The sequence below is a fragment of the Rissa tridactyla genome, chromosome 7, assembly GCF_028500815.1.
Source record: "Rissa tridactyla isolate bRisTri1 chromosome 7, bRisTri1.patW.cur.20221130, whole genome shotgun sequence".
Lineage (NCBI taxonomy): Eukaryota > Metazoa > Chordata > Aves > Charadriiformes > Laridae > Rissa > Rissa tridactyla.
The window spans coordinates 53495691-53522179 of NC_071472.1; the positions used below are offsets into that span (position 1 = coordinate 53495691).

Genomic DNA, 26489 nt, shown 5'->3' on the forward strand with positions numbered 1-26489 from the left:
AGTGCTGCTGGGCGCTGCCATCGTGAGGTACTGGTGATGGCGCTGCCAGTGGAGGAGTGGCGGCTGTGTGTCGCCCGGCGCTGGGCCGCGCTGGAGCCGACGCTGCGGGAGCGCTTGGCAGCGGCGTCGCTCCACGACACGCTGCGCTTGGGCTGCGGCCTCCTCCGGTGAGCGGCGGGCGGGGTTGGGAGCGGGGCGGGGCGGAGCGGAGTGGGGCGGGGCGGGGCGCCGATCTGAGCCCCGTGTCCCGCAGGCCCGACGCGGAGGTGGTGGCTCTGCGGCGGTTGTGCCGCCGGGCGCCCGCGGGTAAGGAACCGGCGGCCGCTCGCTTCTACCGGGAGGAGGGAAACCGGCTGTTCGGCCGCCGCCAGTACGGTGCCGCCGTGAGGCTCTACTCGCAGGTAGGCGGCTATGGGGGGCGGCCCCTCACGGTGAGGGGGCCGGTGGGGCCCAGCGTGAGGGGATCCCGGGGGCTGTGACCCTGAGAGGATCTCGGTGAGGGACTCCGTAGCTCTCCCGTCTCTGCAGGCGGCGTCCCACGAGCTCCCCGGCAGCCCTGAGGTGTCTGTCTGCTTCGCCAACCGCTCTGCTGCCCTCTTCCACCTCGGACGTTTTGAGGTAAGCGGTGGTGGGGCAGCGGGACCCACAGCAACACGGTCCGTCCCCTTCTCTCCGGGAGTCTTGGGTGCCCCCCGAGCCAGTCTGCACACCCAGAGGGTGGCCTGAGGCCTCCCGTGTAGCAGGAGCTGGGGACTGGGGCAAGGAAAAGCCCAAGCACCGTCTGAGGTGTTATCGTGCAATGTTCGCACACGGGGTGCTTCTGCAAACCCCACAATAACAGGTATTTGGTTGTTAGAACAGGAGACCGTAGATCAGATGTGCCTCCGATGCTGTGCTCAGAGCATCCATCGCTGTGTAAATTTTCTGAAGGGTTCCTGCTTTCCTTCTTCTGCGTCAGAAGGCTTTATTTGGCCAACAGATTGGCCGTGCACCTGGAATTTCCTGATTGACATAGTTTTATTAAAATATTCTGCATCTTGGATGGAATAAAAGAGCACGAGTTTCAGCTAGTTTTTGCAGAATCACAGAATGGTCGGGTGGAAAGGACCTCTAGAGATTATCTACCAACTCCCCTGCCAAAGCAGGGTCACCCAGAGCAGGTTGGACAGGAACGCATCCAGGTGGGTTTTGAGTATCTCCAGAGAAGGAGACTCCACCACCTCTCTTGGGCAGCCTGTTCCAGTGCTCTGGCACCCTTAGAAGTTTTCCTTCATGTTCAGATGGAATTTCCTGTGTTCCAGTTTGTGCCCGTTGCCCCTTGTCCTGTTGCCAGGCACCACTGAAAAGAGTCCAGCCCCGTCCTCATGCTACCTGCCCTTTAGATATTGATAAGCATTGATGAGATCCCCTCTCAGTCTCCTCCAGGCTAAATAGACCCAGGTCTCTCAGCCTTTCCTCATAAGATTGATGCTCCAGTCCCTTGATCATCTTCATAGCCCTCTGCTGGACTCTCTCCAGTAGTTCCTTGGGATTCTTGAACTGGGGAGCCCAGAACTGGACACAGTGCTCCAGATGTGGCCTCACCAGGGCAGAGCAGAGCGGGAGGATGATCTCCCTCAACCTACTGGTTACGCTTTTCTTAACACATCCCAGGATACCATTGGTCTCCTTGGCCACAAGGGCATGTTGCTGGCTCATTCAAGTACATTTAAAAGGCCTTGTCTTTGTTTCTAGGTTTGCTTGGAAGATATTGCTAGAGCTGAAAGTCATGGCTATCCAGACAGGCTGCTGCCCAAGGTCTTGCTGCGGAAGGCTGAATGTCTGCTGTGTTTGGGGAGGTTACAGGATGCAGCAAACACCCTCAGCGTGGTGGAGAATAAAATTGCTATGGATGGGATCATGACTAGTGCTGCACACCAGACACTGCTAAAAAAGTTAAGTCAACTGAAGACTAAAATACGTGAGAAAGAGAGCTGTCCAGAGCCTGCACGAGAAGCATGTGGTGACATTCAAAGAAAGTCAGAGATCTGGGAAGAGAATGACAGTATTTCAGGTGCATCTTCATCTTTGAGCTTGAATTTTGATATAGAGAGAGGACGTCATTTGGTGGCCATCCAGGACATCCATCCGGGACAGAACCTGCTGAAAGAGGAGGCCTTTGTAAGCGTGCTCTGCCCAGGGGAGAGCGTTCTTCTGCAGGACAGTGATGAAACAGCATGGGATACTCGAGTCACTAACGCAGATCTTTATTGCCACCGTTGTCTTGTGCAGCTCTTAGCCTCAGTGCCTTGTCATGGGTGCAGTTATGCAAAATACTGCAGCCAAAACTGTGCAGACGTGGCATGGGAGCAGTACCACAGGACAGAGTGTTCCTTGGGAGCCCTGCTTCTCACATTAGGGGTCTTCTGCCATGTTGCCTTGAGGACTGTTCTGCTGGCGGGTTTTGCAGAGGTTAGCAGGCTGGTGGAAGGGTCCCGTGATAATGACAAGGACCTTCATAACCCTGAGGCAAGATGCGAACGTCCCAATGAGGCACCAGATACAAGAACTGGTACCAGAGGTATCCCTGGTTGTAACGACAATGGTCAGTACCAGAGTTCTTACCAAGCTGTCTTCAACCTTCTGCCACATGCTGAGAAGCACAGCCCTGAACATAAGTTCCTTTGCGTGCTGAGTGTAGTTGCTATATGCAAACAACTGCAAGAAGCTGGTCTAGAGGCTGCTGTTTTGAATCGGGAATCATCTGAGAAGTGCTCCAAACCAGAGATATGTGAAAAAACATCGGGTGAGTTGTCTCCAGGGCTAAAGATTATGGCAGAAGCGATGCTGAGGCATGTGTTGCAGCTGCAATGTAATGCACAAGCGATCACTGTAATGCAGGAGTCGGGTAAGTTAAAACCTTTTAAGCACTTCTCTCTTGTCCTTACTTATCTAGCTTGTGTGAAGAGATTGAATTATCAGTTGTAAAAAGCTCCTGTTGCAGATAGGAATGACTTGCTTAAAATTTAATGGCCTCTCCCATGCTGGCCTGTTCTTTGGTGCACATGTAGAGAGTATTTAGCTATTATTTATCACAGCAATGTACCAGAAACCTTTCTACTGCTATCTGCAAATGGTCACAGTGCCCGTTGCATAAGTTGCGTGGGTTACTGAGCATTCGTTCTCAACCTGCTTGTTTGTCTTTAGGGTCCAGAGATGGTGCTGTTGTAAATAAGAAGCCTGTACGCCTGGCGACAGCCTTCTTTCCTGTCCTTAGCCTTCTGAACCATTCGTGCTGTCCCAATATCAGCGTGTCATTTAGTGGGACAGCTGCCACTGTCAGGGCATCACAGCCAATCCCAAGCGGCCAAGAGATTTTCCATTGCTACGGTAAGTATTAACTCTGTTTGTCTCAAGGTACAGACATCATTTCACCTCTACTTGGCGTGCTAACTGATTGCTATTAATATCATAATTCCCAGTATAATGTTGCTAGAGTCTTTCTTTTTGTATAAGCCTTAATCAAAGATATCAAAGCAAGAGTTTATCTCCTGAGCCCACTCTTACGTTTTCAGTCTCCAGTCCTCTCCAAAGGATGATATATCTAGTCTCAATTGTAACAAAGACATGTTTAATCTGATGTTAAGAACTGTGCCTGTTCAGTGATTTCTACCCTTGCCATCCCTTTGCAGGGCCTCACCGATGTAGAATGAGGGTTGCTGAGAGGCAACAGCTTCTCAGTCAGTATTTCTTTAAGTGCCGCTGTCAGGCATGCCTCGATGAGTTAAAGTCTGACGTCAAGAGCGTGGTGTCCATGAGAAACTCATTCCTGTGTCCTAGCTGCCGTGGTTCGATGCAGGTAGTTCTTCCGTAGTTATGGTTGTATAACTTACCGGGATGTGTAACGTTTTGGTCTCTGGGAAATTCAAGAGTTAAAGACCTGAGTCCGTGACCTCTGCTCAGAAGGCAAAACCCCCTGTCGAGTCAAGAGTGTATCTCACTGTTCTTAGCAGCTTCCTTGTAATGTCCTTGTATGTCAGTCTTCCACTATTATAGGGAAAAAAATTGCCTTTAGTATCAAGTTAAAATTCCTTTGAACTTGCTGAGGGAACCTTAGAATATCAGACTGGGGGAAGGGGGATATTTAGGAAAGAAAATGGAGGCCTGAAGTCTAGAACAGAAAGTGTGCTTACAGGGGCTATACGTAGCGAGAGTCACGCTCTCTGCAGTTCACAGGATGTACATGAAAACAGCAGGTACCATGGGTTAGATGAGGAGACGTCAACATAGCATGAATCTTGTATGAACATTAGTTGTGTGCTACGCGACCCTGCTGTGGCCTAATCTATAGCTCACATAGTCATAGATATTCCTGGAAGTTTCTCATAAAATCAAATAAGCTAATAGCAATTTACGAGCAAGCCACTTAGTTTCTCGGTTGCACTCGTTAAACAATTTAGCGTATCTGTAACATGATATAGAGGTAACAGAGGTGGAAAGTAAGCTTTGAGTGAGCAGGAATGATCACAGGGATGATTTCTACAGGGAGAAGACGTGCTTTGTTGTTCAAATGAAGCTTGTGCAATCTCAGTCAGCAGAGAGAGCTTGTCACACCGTTTACAGGACCTTCAGCAGCAAATCAAGAAAGCATTAGAACTGCTGAAAGACAGGAAGGCAGGTAAGGCCCAGCTTTCTGCTTTAAGGTCAGCAGGTAATGAGTGCACATCGGGAGTCGTAGTTCTAGCCATGAGATGGCACTGTTGCTTATGCAGTTGGGGTTTCCTGGCATGCAGCCTGGTGTCTCTGGGGACTTGAGCTTTAGGTTTTTTTATACCCCTGATCCGCGTGTTAATCTAAGTCACACGTTGTTCCATACTAACTAAAAGAACTCAGGGTAACATTGGAGTTACGCGTTCCTAGGCCTTGCTTTCCTGGAGTGAGTCTGGCCAACACTGCGTTAGAATAAGCAGGGTTGCAGATGAAGTCGATGTTGAATCCTAACTGAATCCAAATCGAGCTGTGTAAGATGCAAAGATGAGATTGGACTGATTTTATTTCATGGATCATGGAAAGCTGGAGACTGGCCAGCAGGATGAATTTTATACCCTGTTTTGCTATAGATCAGGCTATCAAAATGCTCCTGAAGTGTCAGACGGATGCTGGAAACTTCTTGTCTCCAAAGCATTTGCTGATGGGAGAGATGGAGGATCACCTGGCACAGGTCTATGCTACTCTTGGTATGGCATTGTCTTCTCGTTATCTTTAGTTTTGTGAACTTTGAATTTAACATGACTAGCCTTTTCCCTGACTAGGCCTTTCACTTTTCTCTGACTGTATTTGTTTAGTTTTGACAGCAGGGCGTTCAGAAAGACTGCTTTAGCCAAAACTGCGTTCCCAGCAGCCAGGGAACAGTAATGTGATCTCATGTTCTTGTAGATTCTCTGTCCTCGTTCTGAGGTCAGCAGCCTCCCAAGAATGCTGTGGATATAGTTCATCTTGTTTTGCATAGTGCTGTCAAATTCTTTGGGTGGCAGTAGCTCTAGAAAGTATTTCTTCGTGACTCATTTTTTGGTTTGTTTTGGTTTTTTCCATCAGGGAAGTGGCAGGAAGCAGCCAGACACCTGAAGAGAAGTATTGAGATTGTGGAAGTGCATCACGGGCCATCAAGTGTAGAAATAGGTCATGAACTTTTCAAGCTGGCACAAATTCTCTTCAATGGGTAAATTTGCTTTCATTCTCTGTCCCTTCCCTGCCACCACTTCTGTGTGGCTGACGTGATACCATGGCAGGTGGTCTTTGGCACCTTGCAGGGTGTCTCGCAGGACCCTGGGCAGTCTGGCACAGCTACAAAAGTTGGCCCTTACTCAAGTGCAAGTTCATTAACCCCACTGGGGTTCACTTTTACCTCATGACTCTCTTTGGACTCATTACTCTGCTTTGTGCCTGTCTGTTCTTTTCTTCTCCCTAGCTCCGTTTATTCCCTGTCCCATTGTTTTATTTTGACAACTAGTCACCCTTGGTGTTTATACGTCAGTTGTATAATGTTACTGACATTTTTTCAAAGGAGGAAATAAAATCCTCTTGCTCTATTTTGGCCCTCTTGGCAAGCAAATCCCCTGACTGCTTCTGCAAATCTAACAACACCCCCCCTTAACTGAATGAGTTTTAGCAGGAGCTGCAGTGATGGAAGTGGTGGGTACCTATGTTCAAAGAATGTTTTAAGTTTTTGTCCATCTCCTTACCTTTTCCCCCCCCATCATCCCTTTGCAGCTGAAGCGCACGCTGTTTGCCTGGCACTGAAAGGCAGTGGAGGGTAGGATCTGTACCCATGAACAGGGTTAGGGTTTTGTTGGGGAGGGGTTGAAGGTTCTGGAAGTCAAGGGAGCTGAATTAAGTATGTTGTATACTCTGTTCTTATTCTTTTCCAATTTCAGATTTGCAGTTTCTGAAGCTCTGAGCACAATTCAAAGAGCAGAGAAGATTTTGTCAGTGCACTGTGGTCCTCAGAGTACTCAGATCCAGGAACTACAAGAGATGAAGACCTGTCTGTTAGAGCTTCCCAGAAGCATCCTTCAGAGGACTTAATTTCCCAGTCAAAGGAAGCTGCAATGTGATCATTCATCAAAGCTAAGTTTCATGTGGTAAGGTAGTCATGTAGTACAAGCTGGAAGATCATGTGTAACAACTTGAATGAAATCCGAAATGCTTTTTAGTGAGACTGATGTAAATAAAATGACCAATTCTAACATGAGGGGTCTGTGTGTGGTACGGTGGGAATAGATGCTGTTGTATAATTTCTGCATGTGTGTTCGACGCAAATGTTTGAGCTGCTCGTGTATGGGTGTGTTTCTAGAGATGTGACCCTCCTGTGTGTGGTAGCCTGTTGGTCACGGACATCCAGACCATGCTGCCTTTTATTTCTAATGCTATGAAGCACTTTTCTTCTTGCCAGCTTGAAACCTAAATGGTTGGAACGGGTGAGGCAGCAGGCTGGGAAGTGCAAACTTACAAGCTTTAAGAGGGTGCACTACAGGACTTGGAGGGCTACCAACACAGGCCTGTCAGTGATGAGGAATTCAGTTTAAATAAGTGGTGTCAGACTGGAAGACAGGATAGGAAAAAATGCAGTATATGTGAGATGATGCTTGCGTGTAGGATACAGAACTGCATTGGGGCTCATCTGGGGAAAACGGGAGCGTGAAGGTGTACGACGTAGGCAGACAGTCTTTCAAGGGAGAATACTGGGGCTTGCTGAGATTAATAGCAAAAGCTCTTTTATTGCAGCATGAAGGCATAAGATTTGCAAGTTGTGTCTTTGTGCAGCAGAGCAGGGAGCCAGTATCCCTCCCAATACCACCCTTTCCATTTGGGCCCTACCATTGCCGATTATTGTGAAGGGATCTAAACGCTCCTGGGATCCAGGATCTTGCCAATGAAGAGGAGGGTTCCAGTGGTATCATCTCGCAGTACAAGAAGGAAAGGTCTGTCCACGTGATATTCTATGGGGAAGGTCAGACGAGCAGCGTTCACCCCAGGATTTGGGGTGGACCTTTCCCCATCTTCACTAAGCTCCAGAACTGCCTTGTGTTGCACATGCGATAGCTTAATAGGTTTGGCAGACATCTTGGTGAAATCAGGTGATGTGAAAAGGGATTGGAGCCCTGGAGGAAAGAAAGAAAATTCCATTAGCTGAAAGCATAGACTGCAGGTCGGGGAGCAGTACTGCTAATGCTGTGGTCCAGGAGGGCACGTAGCTGCTCTGGTAGAGTTTATCGGGGGTAACAGGGAGAAGAAGCTTACGTCTGTTTGTACTGAGCTTCTCTCTCTCAATCTCAGAAGTGTTGTATGAGCTTGGTGGAGAGATGTGATAAAAAGTTGAGGAGTCCTGGACCAAGGTGATTTAATTGCTGGTGACATCTCTACAGACTGACAGCAGGACCTAACTAATAACCGACCAGCTTCAAATTCTTCTGAGAGCAGGAAGCAACTTGCCCACTGCTTTGAGCCCTGGCAGTCTGCAGAGGGTGTGTGAGATACATACTCGTCTCCTTTAGTGTGCTGCCAAGTGCCTCTTCGTAGTTCAGCTTTAGTTTGGGCAAGCTTAGCACAGCGTGGACTGTCTTCAGCTCCTTGTCTACGTCGTGGACAAACTCAGAAGTAAGGCTTTCCTCAATCAGAGTCATGTTCTGGATCACCTTCGTAGGCAGGAAGAACATGGCACTGATGCCCTCGGTCAACGGCAGCTGGGCAATCTGGAAGGCCAGTTACAAATAAGAAAGGGTCACATCAATAATAAACAGTTTTACCCATCCCGTACCAGGCACAGGCCTGAATCTCGACTGCCTGGTCAGCCTTTCCAGTTAACATTTGGTCTTCTTCCCTATTTGCTTTTCTCAAACATGATGGTTCCTGACCCCTCTGGTGCCCAGGCTTTCATCAACCCATGCCGCGCTCTTTCTGCTATTACATGGCAAGTGCTTTCTCTCACCTGTTGAATCCTGTAAAGCAGTATTGCTTTGGGGGATTCTCAGCTGGAACACCTTTGGGCTCATGCTACAGTGAAAGGTTTGTTGAAAGAGGTAGAGATGGCAAAATTTTGAGGAGTGCGCCCTCCCTTCTTTTCCCAACTTTAGGTCAAGCAATATCGGCTAGCAGGGCCTGTGCGTTATTTAAATTCTGGACCGCTTGTCACATAGCCAAGGTAGAAGAAGGATATTCTAAGAATCGCCACACTGCCTTTCAAAATAGGGATTGCAAAAGTAGCCTGATGGGAGGAGCAAGGCTGTCTTCTGGAATGGGTTAACAGGTAAGTGTAGCTGAGCCTGTTCCTCAGTAGGTTTAGGAGATCTTGTGCAATATGTGCTCTCTGACCTTGCAGTTGAGTTCTGAGTCAAAACCGTATCGCAGTATGGCTTTGGGGTCTGACATCATGGACACCTTCACAGTTCTGTCCTCATCCAGATAGAAGTCCTTCAGGGCAGTCTTCTTGGTGTCAAACTTGGTTTTCCACACCCCTATTTTTTAAAAGATAAAATGGAGGATTTTCTGGAATAATAGCGTATGAAACCGGGCTTGCGTCTGTGGCTGAGTAGTCTTGCGCTTTGTGTATATATACAGTATTTGTGCTTTCAGAGTTGAGGCATAACTGAATGATGATAGAGATGGAAATAGCCTGATCAGAGCTACTGATTTTCTGCCACTCTTTGGCCCCTCCTTTGCATCTGAGAATTGGCTAAATGGGAAATAAAAAAATCAAGCCAGCGTATGGGTGGAGTAGCTATTGGGAAGTTGATGTTTCCTTATGTAATTGCAAAACTATTTTAAAGGGTAGCAATTGTGTCAATGCATATAAAATGCTTCTCTCCCCACCCTTTATTTCGCTCCTTGTTTCTAAGCAATAATTCTCCAGGACACTGGCTGATGGCACATTCTAGAACAGCTCTCTACTATCTCCCTCCATTCCCTCTACAGTGGTAAAAAGGCTCAGTACGCTCTTTAAGCTGTGCTTTCCCTAAATGGTAATACTCTGCCTCTTGCCGTGGAGTTTTGTGAGCTTAAACCTTCTTCTCTGGTCTCTTACTGCAAACAGGTCAATTCAGCTTCTCAAGAGTAATAATTTCTCCCTCGAGGACTATTTCTGTTCAGGTAGTGTGCCTTTTTTCTTCCTTACTAAGCATCCTCAAACACTTTCTTCTTACACTGTGTCTCTTTGGCAGTCTGTTTGCTCCATTGGAAGTGAGAACATTCCCTCACACCTCTTCTAATAAATGCTTAATAGACCCTCTCTGTCACCAAGTACACAACATTCTTACCCTTGAAGTAAGCAGCCCCAGCAAGGAGAATACTGACATCTGAGGGCAAGTCCTTCATAAACCGCATAATCCTTCCCTTTGTCTGCTGTCGTACCCAGTTGTTGATTTCTTGGAGGTCTAACTGGGTATTGCCGCTTAGTGCCCTCAAACGCATCTTGTAGGACTTCTCTAGTTGGCTGTGAAAACCAGCTTTCACCCTCAGTCCTGGGAAACAAAAAGATCAATATTGCAGCGAGCTCCCTTATCAAAACAATCTCGAGGCAGCAGATTGCAATCCAAAGCCCAGAAGCACTTCTCTCATAAAACATCTGTGGCTGTGTGTATACAGAAACCTGCTTTGAAGAAGAATGACTGAAGGCACATGGAGGAAACTGATCCAAATCCTATAGCCACCCATGCTGGGAGTATGGGATAACTCTCTTCTGAAAAGTAAAGGAAGGAGATAAGAAAAGAAGGCTTGGGTACAGCTATTCCTACACCAGTCTCTCTTCTTTCTCCAGCTTGCTTTATGAGTACGGCTTACTCAACCTATTGGATTCTTGGAACCGGCAGGTTCCAAAAGATAGCTCTTAACTTTTTCAGCAGATGTTTATTGCATGCCGAAAGCAGACATTTCAAATAGTTCTGCAAGGAATTAAACAAAGGACTGTGGCTGAATGCTATCACAAATAGAAAACGTGATTTGTGGTTCCTGGAAGTTAGCAACACCTGCCAGAAAATCTAGAGTGAAGGCAAAATTTTCGGCAAGTTTCTTCAAGGTCTTCAGCGTGTGAGCTGCTCTGTCACCGGTGTCTCTGTGTGCATAAATCTAGTCTTCTATCTGTGTGCACACAAACTCTCCAGGCTTTTTCTGGAGCAGCGACAGCATTCCATGAACTGTCTGCGTCCTGTCTCAACAGTATGTCAGAGCCAAAGCTGTTAGTGTGGTGTTATTCAGCGTGTTCTACCTGCTGCTAGTTAGTTAGTTAAAATTTGATAGAGGGGAAAAAGGACTTTTACTTTTCTCCAAGATGATGCGGGAGGCACTTTTCATGCTTTTCTCTGGTCCAATCACGCTGGTCAGGAGGTCCTTGTAAGTGTTGTGGACCTCAGCTTTGTTAAGCAGATCGTAGAAGAGAGCGCGAGAAATCACATCTTCTGTTCGTTCTCCAGCCCCTGCCAACAAGAAGGCCAACAGTGTGAGGGAAGGCCTGTCAGGCCAAAGAGCGTGTGAGGAAAAGGGGCAAGAACTCACCAAGCGAGAGACCAGAAAGTGCAGTAGCCAGGCTGAACGGAGACAGTAGCACGTTGGCAGTGGCTGTCCGGCTGGATTGCTGACGGTACAGGTCATAGCCAAAGTTGGAGACTGCAGCTGCCAGCTTGTTTACAGGGCTCTTATAGAAAGGATCTTCCTCTTCGACCTCGCCAGCATTAGCTCCATCAGCGGTGGCAGAGTTCTAGCAGGTACAAGGAGTGCTTTGGTTAGACTTGCAGTTTACATAGGATAGATCCAAGGTAGATATTTTGAAGGCAAGCAATCTACAGATACTCTCCTATGATCTACAGAAATACTGGCTTCATCTTACTAGATTTACTACTTACTTACCACTAGAGAGGACAGGAGCAGTTACTTTACTTTAAAGTGGCAGCACTCGGATTGGAATCCACTATTTCTGCCCCATGTTCATCCCCTGATGTAACGACTGTGGTTTTATCTAGGTAAAGCAGGAGTTAGTCTCATTATGTTGCTAAATAAAATCCTAGTAACTTAGGAGGGCAGTGCCTAATCCTTGCATAGGATTCTCTAAAATTAAATTCCCTACTCCAAGTATCTCTCCCTCACGCTCTGCACGTTGTCTCCTACTCACCTGCTCAGTAGCCGAGTTCTGGGATCTGCTTGGGACAGTTAAGAGACCCAGGAAAAGTAGAACCACCGGGATCTGCATGCCTGAACCTACCGAGTAAGAACATGATACAGGTAGTTTGAGCAACCGAGCAAATACACGTCTGCCGCTACTGTTCGCTGTGCCAGGGACTGCAGTGACACGTGCTGCTGCTTGTCCTTCCCAATTGTGAAACACACACCTGATCTTAGCTGGGTTTTCTTCTCCTTCTTCTCCAGTTTGAAGTATCGAGCCAGCCTGGCCCCAATGACTTTAAAATTGGGCAAGCACACATGCCTGGGTGTGCCTGAGCACAAAAGCAGATGTGTGTGGCCCAAACCACACCGATGCTGGCAATTCCTGAGGGCCAAGGTCCAGAAAAGCACTGAATCATATATTCTGAGTCTTAGACTTTAAAAATGCAATACTTCAGCATTTAGAAAAGGTCACAAATCTGTATTGTTGAATAGGGCAGAAGACAAAACTGCCTGGTTACTGCTCTGCTGTACAAGTTACCTGCCTCATGCGGTCATGTTTCTTGTGCCTGCATTTACCTGGAAGGCTGTACAGCCTATACACATCATTTGCTTCTTATTTGCAATTTGGTAAAGTAGAAGAGCTTTCTTGAAAGACAGGAAGGAAGAGGGCTGGGAGTAAATACCTAACGCTGGGCCAGATCTAGAGAAGGAGTGAAAGACAGAGCTTGGCTTATTCAACATTTTTAATGGAGGTGGGAGAAAAGTACCAGACTCCCCAAAGCTGCTCCTTCTGTGGAATCCACTTTGAATCACTCCAGTATTGGCATGTGTGGCCCTTGCAGACAGATCTGTCTGGTCCAAAGGGCAGCGCGTAACTCAGGGTTTCACTGTGGGTAAACCAGAGCTACTGCACAAGTGTCATGCCCCCGAGAACAGACGCCACTGAGGCTGGTCTGAAGCAATGTTTATATAGATTCCCAGAAATTAAAGGAAGAGGGTTGTATTTAACTAACCCCTGTGATCCAGGCAGCCAGTGAAGGAGGAGAAAGAACATGTGTTTCGGATTAACTTTGGCTGTAAAGAAAACATGCCTGCTGGTAGAAATACAACTTAAAGCCACGTGGCTACAAGAGCCCCAGTTCGGGACCCAGTCTGTTCAGGCAGAGGTTTTACTTCAGTGAAAGGCAGTTCACTGTTTCCCTTTCCTGCCAAACCCCTTTTCTTCTGCAGGTAGTTCTGCCTTGGAGAAAAAGGTGTCGCAGTAGAGGTTTTAGGTTTTCATCTATGTTTAGTCAGCGTGATGCAGAAGTGGTACCCTCTTTTCCCTGTGCACTTGCATCTTGTGACCAGCTGCTATCCTAGCTGCCGAGCAGGCGAGGTATTCTGGTGCAGAAGATGCGTATCGAGAGGTTTTACCGTACTGGAACAAACCAGTGCGTTTGGTGGTATGATAGTGGATCAGATGTTGGGATTGCTCTTATCATTGCAGAGTTTTACAATGAATAGGCACCACGCTGAAAGAGAGATGACAGAAGCCCCGCGCGAGTCTAAGTTAAACGGGTCTTAGGGAGGGCTTTGTGAGGATGCCTGCACCAAGCAGTACCCTTGCACGCTGAGCGGAAGAGATTTGCCCCAGTCTAGTTTAGAGATGGAGGTTTTCCATGGAGCATAACCTTTTCTCTGAAAAGAAAAAAAAAATTAAATAATCTCAACACAACCTCTGCTTCCAACTACACAGAGCTCCTGGGAGCATGGGAGCGGAGATTGGTTTTGCAGATTTGTATTGTTTTTGCCAGTACTGTCACCAGCTTCATATTTCTCAAACTTTGCCAAAAAGCAGTTTCCATTTTAGAAAGACAAAGCCTTTTGCGTTTGAATTGGCCTGAACATCTGGATTCTATTTGCATGTCTCTTAGCATGCAGCCAAAAATGCAGAGAAAAGAATTTGGTTGGAGCAGAGGTGGGATGGTTTCGGGCACGATATTAAAATCTGTGGCTGCCTTTAAAGAGAAGAGAAGGCGCGACAGCATGCAGCGTGTGATGTTACAGTCGGGAAGGTACAGGAAGAAAACTTTAAGAAATGAGCTGAGAAGGAACTTTGTGCCTGGGAGTTGTCTATTTGTGAAGGCCTGCAGGTGCAAAGGAAATATTTTGCTTTCCTTCTATAGCGGTACAAGTCTCAGGTCATTTATAAACGCTCCTGATTTTAGGGGTGCTACGAAACGTCACCCACGGGTTCAGGCTGTTCACTGTGATTGCTCTGCCCCACAGCACTAACTCCTTCTGAAGCACCTTGCAACCGCTAGCTCCACAGCATTTGACTATCGCCAAAATTGTTACCGTCGCAAAGAAAAAGCGTGTTCCCGGCTGCAACACAGATGGTAGAAGAGCAGAAAACCACCCCGGTTCCCACGCACGGTTCAAAGAGGCAGGCAAAGAGGTGCCCTGGGATGCTGGTGGCTCCCAACCCTTGGTGAGACCCCCTCATTTGGTGGGAATCCCACCCTTTACCACCTGCCGAAGAACCTTTCTTCCCGTTTCCCAGGTGCTCCGAGAGCTCCCCAGCCTCAGCCCCTGCCCTCCGCTGCCCTGGCCGCTGGCGGTGACCGCGGCCGAGCTGTCCCTTACCTCGGGCTCCTCTCGGCCCTCGCAGGCTCCCAGCGGCTGCGGGTCGGGGACAGTGTGGGTTTGCTGCGGCCACATCTGCTTTTTGCTGCTTCCCCCAGCCCAGCCTTCGGCTGGCTTCAAGTTACAGCTTCCCAGGGCTCTCTTAAAGTGCTCTGCTCCCATTTTCCGCTGCTGCCACCCTCCTGCTGAACTGCGCTAATTTTTTAATAATAAATTTACTCCCAGCGATCGGGGCGGTTGGGTGGGTAAAGCACCGCTCGGAGGGGCAAATGCTCCCTGCCCTGTTTGAGCAAGGCTTTTATCCCCACAGTTTTGCCGTATAGGGAATTTCTTCTGTCTCAGAGGTATGGTTAATGCAGCAGCGTTTAATAGATTTATGGATTTATGTCCAAGATTTAACAGAGAGACTTGTAAAGTGGTAGCAGGATTCCGTTGCTGCTTAAAGCCGTTAAGGGGAAGATGTTCAGAAGTGGTTCTGTGCAGTGATAGTTACTAGTTAACAAGAAGTTATTAACATAATTGGCTTAAAGTTTTTTGGCTGAAAAGAAAGAGGCTAAAAAGCCAGGGATTCTTGGTAAAAAGAAAAAAAAGAATTAACAGAATGTTGTAGGAGCTTACTGAATGATAAATGATCTGGAGAAGGGAAAGGGGCAGAGGGGTTTCATTATTTTTTTGCATGGGGAGCACCCGTTTCAATCAAGAGAGTCTATTTTTCATAAGGATTAAATTGTAAAACTCATTGTAACTAGATATTGCAGAAGATGAAAAATAAATAGATTGGGGAGGGGAACCAACCCAAACCAAATTAGTGGAAGACAGGTCCACTGAAGGCTAACAATGGTCGGATGTAACGTCAGACTCGGCAGCTGGGCGATGCAACAAGAGAACAGTTGGTTTTCCTTGTCCCTAGTCCTTCTTGGCTTTATTTCGCATCCCCCCACCGCCCAGTCATTTGTTACTGGCTGCTGGGAGAGCCAGGATACTGGTCTGACTGGACACGTAGCCTGATCCAGGGCAGCTGTTTGTCTACGTGGAGATGCTGAAAGTAAACTGTAGTAATGTCAGTGCCCCTGGTGTAGGCTTGCACTGGGACATCTCCTTTTTGGGCTGCCAGCCTCCGTGCTAACAGGTAACGGGGAGTAACTCACGCTTGCGGGCACTTTTCCTCGGCAAAGAGGAAAGGATGGCTTTAGAGGAGCAGTATCTGCTGGTTTTCGAGCTGGAAAAGCAAATCGGGTGGTCTGCCCTGTGACTAGTCTGTGCTTCAAAGGTGACCCTTTCTCACAAGAGGAGCAACAGCTCTGCTTTCAGCTGCTTCCCCGCCTGCTCTGTGAGAAAGCGTCTGCAGAGAGAGGTTTGTACTTGTTAGTCTTCCATCGTCGGCCCGAGCATGGGCGTGTTGGCTGCGGAGATGGCTTCTGGTGGTTTTCGTCTCTCTTTTTATACCTCCTTTGTGGTATTAAAATGCCCTTTATGGAAGGACCACTAGAGGAGTTTTTACATCTCGTCTGTATCTTCAACTACATCTGTTTAAATACAGGTTTGGTTTTAAACCATTTAAATCAGCGTGGCAGCTGTATAGAATGTTATTATAGACCAAAGCGAGCTTTGTTCCTGTAGGTGAAGGGAATCCCTGGAATGGTGCATTATACGCGCTTAACTCCACGCAAGGGCTTAAATGAGTTTTGTTAAATCAACACAAACATTTTACTGTTGTTGTGGTTTGGGGGGAAGATAGCAGGCAATACGCTGTCTGAACAGTGTTCACCTCTGCTATGGAAGAACTGAGAACGAATTTGCTCTAGTAAGGAAAAAAACACATTAAAGATCTCGAGACATTTGATATTCTCAGCCAGTTGTGCAGGTGAGCTGTAGAGCAGACGCCCCATGGTAGTCGTGTCCTTTCAGAGTAGAGCTCAGTCAAAATGAAAGCTTAGCAATGCAAAGTGGAAATTCCTGAGCAGAGACATTAATACTACTTTGCATTTTACAAACTGGCTCTTCTGGAGAGTCGGTGGAGTGAAAAAGAGTCTTAAGGTTGGTGTAACTGATAATTTGTTGAGCAAAGCACAGTCATGGAGGGCTGCTGTACTGTCAAGTAAGATGAAATTAATAGTTTGACAAGAATAGCTTGGAGGAGGAGGGATGGCAGAAAGACAGAAAATAGGAAATAAGAACCAAGCCGTTCAGGAAACTGAGAATAAGGGGGAAAAACTTTATAGAAGATGGGGAGCTGGAGGGCAGAGGCATGGAAAGGAAGAGCTGCTCTTCCAATTTTGCACAGGTTGCAGTGCAACAGGGTGGAATTCAGGGAGGCTGGCGCCGAGATTGCGGTAGCCAAAGCAAGACTTACCTAAGGCACAGGATGGTATTTCTGAATGTTAGGAATGAATCTGTATAAATAAATAAGCTAAAATGTTCCCTGTGGGCTAGAGCTGTGCCCTCATAGTAGGACTGAATTCTTGTGGGTTTACTTGTTAAAATTACACGGCCCCGTAATTACACCCTCTTTTTGAAGGGTACGTGTCATTGCATTGGTTAGAGGGGTAGACATTATCTTTAGCCGTTCTTCCCCTTTTAGACTGCAAGAAATGTGTAATTGCAGGTTTGAGCCAGGACTTTTTATTCCCCAAAGTCTCCTGCCTCCCCGAAATTCGTGGTTAGTGAGTCAGTCCTTCTCTTATTCCAGCAGATGGTGCAGACTATTCAGGGACGGAGGCTCCCAGAAGCATTATGCTCCTTCCTTTGAGGGAAGGCAGACTTCCTGAGTGGGGAAGACGCTGCCAGAAGGATGGGCCTTGTGCTCTGTAACTGCTATTCCACAAAAAATAGAGCACCATGCTTTTTAACCAGAAGCTGAGGGAGATTGGAAGCAGAATCTACTATGGACAGCAGTTGTTTTGTACAGAAATAGCTGCGGCACGGCAGGCTACGGTGAGTTAGACTAATATTTTTTAAGCGGTAGGATGGCTTGGTTGGGTGGAGGGGTTCCCAAGAATCTTTCACGGTAGCTTATTTCAGACGTGTGCTGCTATATCAGAATCCAGGGAGCTGTGCTCATCTCAGACAAAAGTGATGCTGTAACGGGACATTGGCTTTTGCCAAAACAGGGGAAAACCAGTGACGTTCAGCTACAGGCGTCAAAATCTGCCCCTGCTTCCCCTGAAAGCTGTCCCAACCATCCATAGCATTGTGCTGTGGAGCCAGGAGTATCCCAATAGAGGAACAAATCGTAGAGAGCAGAAGCCAGATCAGCACCTTCAAATCTCCTACTAGATGCCAGCAGTGGTCAGGTTTTGCCCAAGAGGAGGTTAAGGACTGTCACATCCCTGCCTATCGCTGCATTGCTGCTCACAGGCAGAATACGCTCCTGTCCCCGCGCCACTGAGATCGTGCCCGAATTCAAGGAATTCTGCAAATTTCACAAAGCCAGCTCTGACCCAGTGAATGTCCCCTGCACGCTCTGCAGCTGAGATGCCCAAAGCTTATTGGACTCGGTCCTTGGACAGTCTTTAGAGATTTGCCATTTCACCTCATAGCCCCTGTTGTCCTCCCTGATAAGGTGTAGCAAAAAGCAGATCCTTTGCAAGAGCCTCTCCTCTCTTGCCATCTGTCACACCCAGACTTTTTTCCTCCCCATCTTTGCAATTATTCGAGTTGTGTGCCTTTTCCCTTTCCCTGTTGGGTCTTTCAATGCAACACCTTAAGCAAATATACTCTGCTTTACTCTTTATTATTCTGCCAACATAAAAATTACTAAAAAACACTTTATAAAATACGTCTCCAAAAAATCTAGCATTACCCAAGAACTTAGAGTTTCCCAGGAAAAGGGCTGGAGATAAGGATCCAACGGGGTTTCCCACTGCAGACCCTCCCACATCAGATCCCAATAGTTGACAAGTGGGAAAAGAGAATCTTTGAAAAGAGCCTGTGCCTGGAAATGGCTGTGACGTAGAGAAGACAACTGGTTACTAGTCCAGTTGGTCTAAGAGGTCGTGTTCTAGGTGGCTACAGAGGGTTTTCAGAGGAACACTTTGAGGGAGACATGTTCACAGGAACTGCGGAAGGAAGAGCCATATTAATATCTCTGGCTGTTGTCCAAGCTGCCAGATGCTGATGATGATTCCAGACTACAGGGGACTCTAATGAGAGCTTAATAAAGACTCTGATAAGAGTCTGGGGACACGGAAGTCTCCCTTCCAGGACTGAGAGCCCTGGAAGGGAAATCCAGGCAGAAAAAGCTTTTCAGGTTCAACAGGGGGGAACCCCAGCCTGGAGAAGCTCGTCAAGGCTGGAATGGGCTATCCCAGGACTGGTCTCTAGGGAGCTGTAAAGGAAAACAGCAAGGGGTGGCCTCAGAGGGGAGGTCTCCAAAGACAGGCAGCCTCTCTTAGCTGGTCCAAAGGGTCAGGAAACAGTCCCAGAATGCCGAGGCTCTGCTCCTCTCTTATTTGGGCATGGGGTACTCATTGACATTTGTCGCTTCATGTGAGTCCCGTGGTGCTTTTATCTGGGGAGCAGCGTTGGGGTTAGGGTTCTGCACGCTGCCTATAAAGAGCGGGATGCCTGTTTCATCTTCAAACATGATGAAGACAAAGGGCCGGTCAAGGCTGAAGGCAGAGAATGAGCGTGAAATCGCGACGCCGGTAGCACCAGATGCTTCCACCCCATCTTCTTTCAGCTCCAGGGTAGACTGATGCTGTATACTAGATACAATGAGAGGGTCATCTGTGATCTTCTGGAGATCCGGGCTTGTGAACAGCTCCTGGAGGCCTGCAGAGAAATGAGACTAAGTTAACCTTTCCCAGTTGGTGCCACCAGCACTGATTTTTCTCAAAGCTATCCGAAGAAAGCAATTCCCTGATCTGTTGCTACATGTGTTGTCCACCACAGAGGACTGGAGGCAACAGAAACAAAAGCTACAGTACAGCCAGGTTCCCCAGTCCCTTTCTGTTTGAAGAGCTGAGGGTGCCAAAATCACAACAGTTTTCACGTGCTTTGTCCACCTTGTTTAAAACAGTAGTGTAAGGACTTAAAGCCTTCCTTAAAAAGCAGCGGCAAGTCTGAAGGCTCTTTCTTGCTAGGCTGGAAACACTTTTACAGAGATTTTTATTTTTTTTAAGCAATTCTGCAAAACAGAGTGAACTCTTAATTTATTCTCATCTGGAAACGCAGTGTGTGGTGTTTTGTTTCAGTAAGCTCTCAGTTCCAGGTTTTGTGGTCTGCATTCTCTCTGTTGGCAATTTCTGCGTGCTGGACACTATGTTAAATGACAAAGTAAGAGATAAAGGTTGGTGCATGGGAGGAAATTTGTCTTGGCAACAGATAGGGGAATAGGAAGAACTTGTAAAGATTGTGAGGAACTGTGAATGCTGCCTTCTCTATAGTATCATCTTGTTGGAGCAAAACATTTGGTGCTAGGCAAGCAAAGAATAAGGAGGAGGAGAGGAATAAGAGTTGAAAGAGTTTGGATGTTATCTGGAGCAAGCTGTGAGGCACAGCTTTAGAAACAAGGATGGCAGTTTTTAGTGTTAGCGAACAGATGCCGTATAGATTGATCAGCTTCACTTATTCAGCGCAAATCCTGTTAGAAGCCTTACCCATTTGACTGAGAACCTTGTTGAGTTCCAGCTGGTAGTCCAGTTTTACTCTGGGGACCTTCACTGTGGTGGGTACCTCTTGGGGGAAAAGCTTGCATAGTTGTTTATAAGGGAAGTTCTCCAGCACGTGAGAGGTATTCCAAGTATACTGGTTTGGTACAATGGCCACAAAACTCATGTTACTTTTAAAGGGAAACTTGGCCACCTGGAAATAAAACCAACCAGAATTTATGGAAGAGAAAGGAAAACGATGCTTTTAATTTAGTCTTTTTCTACGGAGCCGGTCTAGCTATCGGACAAAAACAGCCTGGTGGGAAGGAGGTATCTGATTTCTTCAGGGGAGAAAGCTTGTTGGAATAACAGCATCAGATTGTAGTATTTAGCCACTGACCGGTAACGATTGAACACATGGTGGGGTGGAAGCCCACGTGCACAAACGTTGTACCCGCTCTGGCAGTAGCTGTCTCCTGAAGGGCTCCAACAGTATGTTGCCTGCGGGAATTCCTTTCCATATTTCCTCATTTATCTTTAACTCGGGGCTTTAAATCTCCATTAATTCCCACTTAGTGGGAATATCTCTTTGTGGTTTTTCCTAGAGATTGACAGGGAAGGTTCAACATTCTTGCTAGAAGCAAGGACAAAGGATGCTTATTAAATTTTTGTGTGTTATGCCTTGTTAAAAGACATTTGGTTTTTTGGAGAGAATAGTTGCAGTCAGTGAAATACAAGAGCAAGAGGAAATTCCAATCAAAAACTTGTAGTGCTCCTAATAGAGCCCTACCTGAATGTCCTGGGACTCCAGTGTAAACCAGCTCAGGGAGTACTTCTGGGCCTTCATCATCTCAACTGGCACCACAAACTCATTGTCAAGGTGGAATACATCTGTCCCGGTGAAGCTAACATCAAACTTATTCCTCCAAAACCCTATCAAAATAAAAGTTTAGAATTCAACAAAGTTAAATTTGGGTAGGAAAATGGGAACTGCCTAGCTGACACTCCTCCTCTCATGAGTTCTACAACAAGGCAGATAGCGACCAGGCAAGTAGAAATACAGCAACGAGAAGTCAGTACCAAGGCTGGAAGAGCTCTAGCAGCAGGAAGCTCTTATCTCCCAGAGAGGGGCGACGGAATAACAAAAAGAAGGAGGATTAATACTCATGCCTCAGCGTGGGAGATTGCTGAAGGCTGTGAAGATAAAGTATGGACGTTTGTGCTTTGAAAAATGAAGACCCTTTGTGCTGCATAGGGTGAAACATCTCCGGTGCAGATTTACCCCAGGAATAAATGTTTGGTCTGTGTTTCCATGCCCATCCCTCGGGGAATTCAAAGAGGAAGGTGTGCCTGACCACTGTGCTGCAGTCAGAGATCCACAGAAGCTGCCTCCGAGCTCTGTGGTCAGGGTGCAGCGAGTTGCCCGTGACCTGGTTAAGGTAACGGTGATGTGCCGCCGTCTGGGATCCTGAACCACGAGGCAAAAATACTGCAGGTTCCACCTGGTGCATTCTGGCTCTGCTGTCAAGTAACATTTTTAGCCCCATGTGAAGCAGTTGGGAATCATGACTGTAAAGAAATCTAAGCAAGAGGAATGGCAGATGGACACGAAAAGAACAAGCAGATTGACTAGGAGGAAGCAAGGAAAGGAGATGGGAGGTGCCATTCAGCTACAGTGCTGGCGGAAAACTAGGAGATTTCAAACTGTTCCTCTGGATGATTAGGCTTGAAAAGTAAGGCCTGTGGAGCTCACCTTGGAAATGGATTGCATTGAGCAAGAGCATCACTGTGTTTTCAGGGAGCTGCTGTAGGAAGGTGGGTATTTGCCCATTAGTTGCTTCCTTTACCCACTTGTTTATGGCTGCGAGGTCATCCGCACTCATCCCAGAAAGGGTCATGGGCTTTGCTCCGTAGAATTTCTCTGAATCCTCCAGGAACTTCTCTTTCACCTCAAATCCTGGCAGAGGGGAAGAATTCTATATGAACTCATCAGACATTAAAGAAAATTTGCCGAGTGGCTCAACCAGTGGCATGACACTCCCCAGGAGGAGTGCTTAGGGAACGTCTCCCAGTATGGCAGCGTGCTTCCGTCACTCTCTGTCACTGAGAGTTTTATCCCGCACCAGCACAGCTCCCCCCCCCCGCCCATGCCAGCTCTCACCTTTCTGCAGGTACAGACGCGACGCGAGGCTGAGGGTGGATGCTGTGAGCCTTCTGCGAAGGGCACCCAACATGTGGTGGAGACAGGGCACCGACCCCAGATGCATCGCCTCCAGCAAATGCTTCTCTGTCTGATTTGCTGCTCCTAAAAAGTAAAAGCAAATTCCTGTTCGGCCATGCCCACGTAGTGGAAAACAGGGAGGTTTCTCCAGCAGCCTCGTGTTAGAAACACACGGTGCCTCACCAAAGAGGCTGGAGAAACCCGAGAGTAGGAGCCTCGGCAGGGCCACGGAGGGCAGCTTCAATTGTAATTGTGTCTTAATTAAAGCTGCAGAAGTACGAGTAAGTGGAAGGTGCTGTATTTAATCCTTGCATTGTGCACATCGGTTCCTAGTGCCTGCGGGAGGGGGCACAGGGAAGGGCAGGAACTAGTGCTTTTGTAAGTAAGAAATTACCCAGTGCCAGGTGAGACAAGGCGAGGGCGATGCTGAGGGGTGACAGGATCACATTGCTTCTGTTGGACTCCAGCTGGACCTCTCTCAGGAGATCGATGCTGAATCTCATCAAGCCATCTGCTAGCCGGTGGCTCTTCTTCCACCTCATCTCGCAGTTTTCATGGCCAGCCTCTCCTTCCTCTTCAGAAGAGGGAATTTCCCCAGAGGGTTGCTGTTCACGACAGCCCTCAGCCCCAGCTATGGCTTCATCTTCTGGGCTCCAGTCATCCCTCATGTCTGGCGGGGTGGTGGTGAAACGTGACATGGGTCCATCAATCTCCTGGAAGCTGTCATAGGTAAAGTCTACCAGCTCTGTGTTCGGCAGGGTTGCGATGTCTCCTGGCAGAGCAACCTGTACAATTCCAGCACTTTTCAAGTCCTGGGAAGAAACGAGAAGGATAGCGCTGGGAAAGCAGGAGCACGGCGCTACCTTCCCTCCTGGGTTTTACTGCACACCTAAGCGGGGTGAGAAAACTCTCCAGCTTCTCTACTCTGGTGGTGTATTCGCTTCAGTTTGCCTCTCAACCTTGAGGTTAAAACCACCTCGAGGAGTTTGGAAAACAGAAAGTCTTGTATCCTGGGAAAATGGACCGAGTGAGCGGCTTGCAGTGGTTCTTCCTCCACTTGCTCTCAGGCCCTGCCCCAGGCAGACCAGCCCAACAGTCCTGCTTTGAGGGCAAGAACCACCACCTGGCTCAGCGCGTCTCCTGTGCCTTCACCGTTTATAGACCCATCATCCTCAACCTTGATTTCACCTCCTCCTCTCGCATATTTTAGCGCCGCCGATCTGCCTGGCGCATCGGTCAGCACCCCCTGCTGCTGTCACAGCCCCGATCCATTTTGCCTCAAATCCTCCTCCAGGCATCTGTCTCTTCTTGACTTGTCTGTTCCATTCCATCCCTCTTCTCTCCAAATTCCCTCATTTTTCAGTTTTCTAGGCTTTAGCCTGTAGCACTGCCGCTACTGTCCTCACATTTGCATGGACTTAAACACATGCTTTTTTCCTCAGATCTCTCTGTTCCCACCCGCAGACGGATGACATTCCTCCGCTGCAGGAGTGCCGCGCTGTCAGAGCCAGGCTCGATGGGTAGCACCAGCTACAGGTCTTTCTGCCTGTCATCCTCATAGCTATTTGTTTTCCTCACCTTCCCTTATCAATCAGAAACTAAACAATCCACCTGCCAGTCCCTGTGCACGCCAGCGGCTGATGTTTACTCCGTACGCTGCCCGGTTATTTAGGCTGGAGCTTCCAAGGCAAAGGAGCACAGCGTCGGCGGCAGCGGGGGGTGAGGCAGGGAGAGAAGCCTGCACAAAGATGGACTTTCTCATTGCGCTGCCTGGACTCATCCTGTCTCAGGGCAAACTGGAAAACCGTTGCAAATACCACAGCATAACTTCAGTCCCCGTGGGTGGAACCAGGCGTTGCTTACCTTCAGCTCCCCATCTTTGTCTAAGAAGAGGCGCTTTTGCTCAATGGCATGTGCCGAAACAAACTGTAGGGAGGGGGGAAAAAAAAAACCAACAAAGAAACAAAGTCAGGTCCCAGGTAATTTCCTCTGAATTTCCAGAGTCAGACTTCTCTGCCCCCACTCCTAACGCCTTCCCATACAGCCTGGCTGTGGCCATCCCGGCGTGGCTGGGGCACAGGGAGGGCTTTAGGATGCAGCCCCAGGGGCGGTGGGGTCCTCCGTGGGGAGGTGAAAGCGAGCCGGAGCCGTGAGAGACTGCAAAGGCTGGATTTGTTTAGAAAGGGGCCAGGTCAGAAGGGTAGAAAATAATGTATCCTCTAGAGAGCCGGCACTGCGGTTTTGCAATCTCCGATCTGAAGGGGATCCAGATTTAAAATGGGGAGAAGAAAAAAAAAAAAAAAAAAAAAGAAAAGCTGTTATTAAACAACCTCCCGTTAACCCCTGAAGGTCACGGTCACTAAATAGAGTTGAAGCCAAGTTTCCAAAGAATTGCTACAGAAATCCACTTGAATAATGAGAATATCCATAGCTTAGCTATAATATCTGGGGAAAAGGTTAGAAACCTTGCTGCACCTAACCCCATAGCAGAGAAGCCACGTCCTCCACCGCTTTGCCTTCCAGGGCTTCTCACGCAGAAGCACCGGGCGGTGTTTGCCCCGTGGTCTGGTGCAGGAGACCCTCCTCGCTCCCCTTGCCTTTGCTGTCTGGGGAGGGGGTTTGCTCACCCCGCAGAGCCCCCACCGTCGCTGGAGTGAAGCGACTTACCCCCAGGTGACCGTGCAGAGCAGGTAGGCAGAGCAGCCACAGACCCCAGAGGAACACCATTATTTCTGGAACAGAAGGACCAGCCGAGAGAGAAGTTATTTCCAGCTGCCTGGCAGCAGCAAGCTGAGCCTATTGAGGTCTACAGGGAGAAAATTATCAACCTGGCCAAACAGGTTGGCGCAGGAGCTTGCAGAAAGCAATAGGGAGATGAACAATGCTGCAAAGAAACAACACAGGACTCCTGGGTCCAACGCCAAGGCAGCGAAATCAGAGAGGAACAGGGACCCGTGCCGGAGCAGGGCTGTAACCGCAGCCAGGCTCCTACACGACGCTCCCCTGCTTGGATCCTGCGTTTCCGACCCCATCTGCCCTCATTTCTCTGGGTTGCAAATGGTATTTCCCTAATCAGTCCTGCACACGCTGTGCCTCTGGAAGAAGACAAGAGCCTCTGCTCCTCTCCTGTGCAAACCACCGAAGTATGGGCACAGCATCCTCAGCTGTGCCCCCGGCCCTGGGGAGAAGAGGTACTAACCTGGCTCAGAGGGGCTGCAGGCACTCAGTGAGTGCTGCCCGGGAGGGACTTTGCAGGTAGAAAATGCAATACCAGAGCAATTTATCAGCAATACGTCCTGGAATAGAGAGTCCTCCCCTTCCCAGCACTCACCTTCCCCCTTTGCTGGCAAACCCAGCCTCTCCCACCCCCGCACTCTGGTTCCTGTATGGGACGGTGGGAGCAGGGCTTCCAGGGCCACGGATAAAACCCCACCCATTCCCTGGCCACCGCTGCACCCAGCCACTTTCCCCTTTTGAACAGAAATAACGTTATCTTCCTCTTAACATAAAGCCTCCATGACAAAGCCCAGCCCTCGGCACGGCTGCCGTGCGCTTAGTTCCTGGGGCTGCTTTCCAGTCTCCGAGCAGTCCCTGCTCTCACCCAGAACCGCTGGGCTGCGACCCCGCTCGCCAAGTGGAAGAAGCAAAACTTGAGGCCGTTTCATTCCCCCTCCTCCCTCACCCCAAATCCTGCAGCCACAGATAACCCCGAATACCCCTTTCCTCCCCGGTGGTGCCTACTATCCTTTAACCCTCTGCCAAATTCACCCCCCTTTCCCGGACAGACAACATTCCTTATTGGAAGAGCCCCCGTTTACCGTCAAATCCTCATTTATTTGCCCCTTACCTGAAGTTGTCCGTGTCCACGTTGGAGCTGGCACCTGCGTTAGCCCAGCCGATAGCTCTGCGTGGGGCAAACCCAGTCTCTTGTCCAGCCCCCCCCCCCCCCGCCTCCTACCCACCAGCAGTGACCTTCGGCACCACCCCCTGTTTGAGAATTTGGCAGGCAAATATTGACCCACAGCGTCCGGTTAAACATTGGTTTGGGGGATAAGAGTGAATTTGTGGTGCGTTTGGAGATGAGGAGACGCTTTGGGCTGCTGTACCCTCAGGACAACGTTAACACCGAGTTTACCAACTCGAAAACTCCCATCAGCGTGGAAGTCAGTTGTCCCTAGCAGTGGCTCTGCTTTCCACATACTCCCTGTGCTGGGAACACGCTCTTTTATTCATAACCTTTAGTGAAAACGTCGGGCTTGGTATTTATTGCCACAGGGCTCACTCTGTTTTTGGAATTCTCTTTGCGGAAAACCCCAGATATTTACTCCCTGTGTGCCAGCTGCTTCTGCTGCAGCGAGCCGCGAGGCACCGGTTTTACACAGATGGCTGGTGCCCAAGGGCCCGCGGCCACGTACCCC

General features: G+C 48.4%; 3 protein-coding genes across 3 annotated transcripts; 1 reads left to right on the forward strand and 2 right to left on the reverse strand.

The window, feature by feature from the left end:
- The first annotated feature begins 3 nt into the window (after nt 1-3).
- Nucleotides 4-6725, forward strand: SMYD4 (SET and MYND domain containing 4). The gene is made up of 10 exons (XM_054208593.1): nt 4-167; nt 254-401; nt 529-618; nt 1735-2887; nt 3187-3369; nt 3672-3838; nt 4525-4657; nt 5100-5216; nt 5575-5698; nt 6414-6725. The coding sequence occupies exons 1-10, from the start codon at nt 37-39 to the stop codon at nt 6562-6564; spliced, it is 2397 nt and encodes a 798-aa protein (XP_054064568.1). The 5' UTR covers nt 4-36; the 3' UTR covers nt 6565-6725.
- Nucleotides 6726-7236: 511 nt separating this feature from the next.
- SERPINF1 (serpin family F member 1) lies at nt 7237-14392 on the reverse strand. The gene is made up of 8 exons (XM_054208595.1): nt 14260-14392; nt 11639-11724; nt 11026-11227; nt 10791-10946; nt 9792-9995; nt 8851-8993; nt 8021-8231; nt 7237-7640 (listed from the first exon to the last, which is right to left on the reverse strand). The coding sequence occupies exons 2-8, from the start codon at nt 11714-11716 to the stop codon at nt 7381-7383; spliced, it is 1254 nt and encodes a 417-aa protein (XP_054064570.1). The 5' UTR covers nt 11717-11724; nt 14260-14392; the 3' UTR covers nt 7237-7380.
- Nucleotides 14393-17947: 3555 nt separating this feature from the next.
- SERPINF2 (serpin family F member 2) lies at nt 17948-25701 on the reverse strand. The gene is made up of 8 exons (XM_054208451.1): nt 24739-25701; nt 23935-23997; nt 22466-22883; nt 22012-22155; nt 21604-21807; nt 20641-20783; nt 19860-20064; nt 17948-19032 (listed from the first exon to the last, which is right to left on the reverse strand). Exons 1-8 carry the CDS (start codon nt 24796-24798, stop codon nt 18707-18709), a joined length of 1563 nt encoding a protein of 520 aa, XP_054064426.1. The 5' UTR covers nt 24799-25701; the 3' UTR covers nt 17948-18706.
- Nucleotides 25702-26489: the final 788 nt, after the last annotated feature.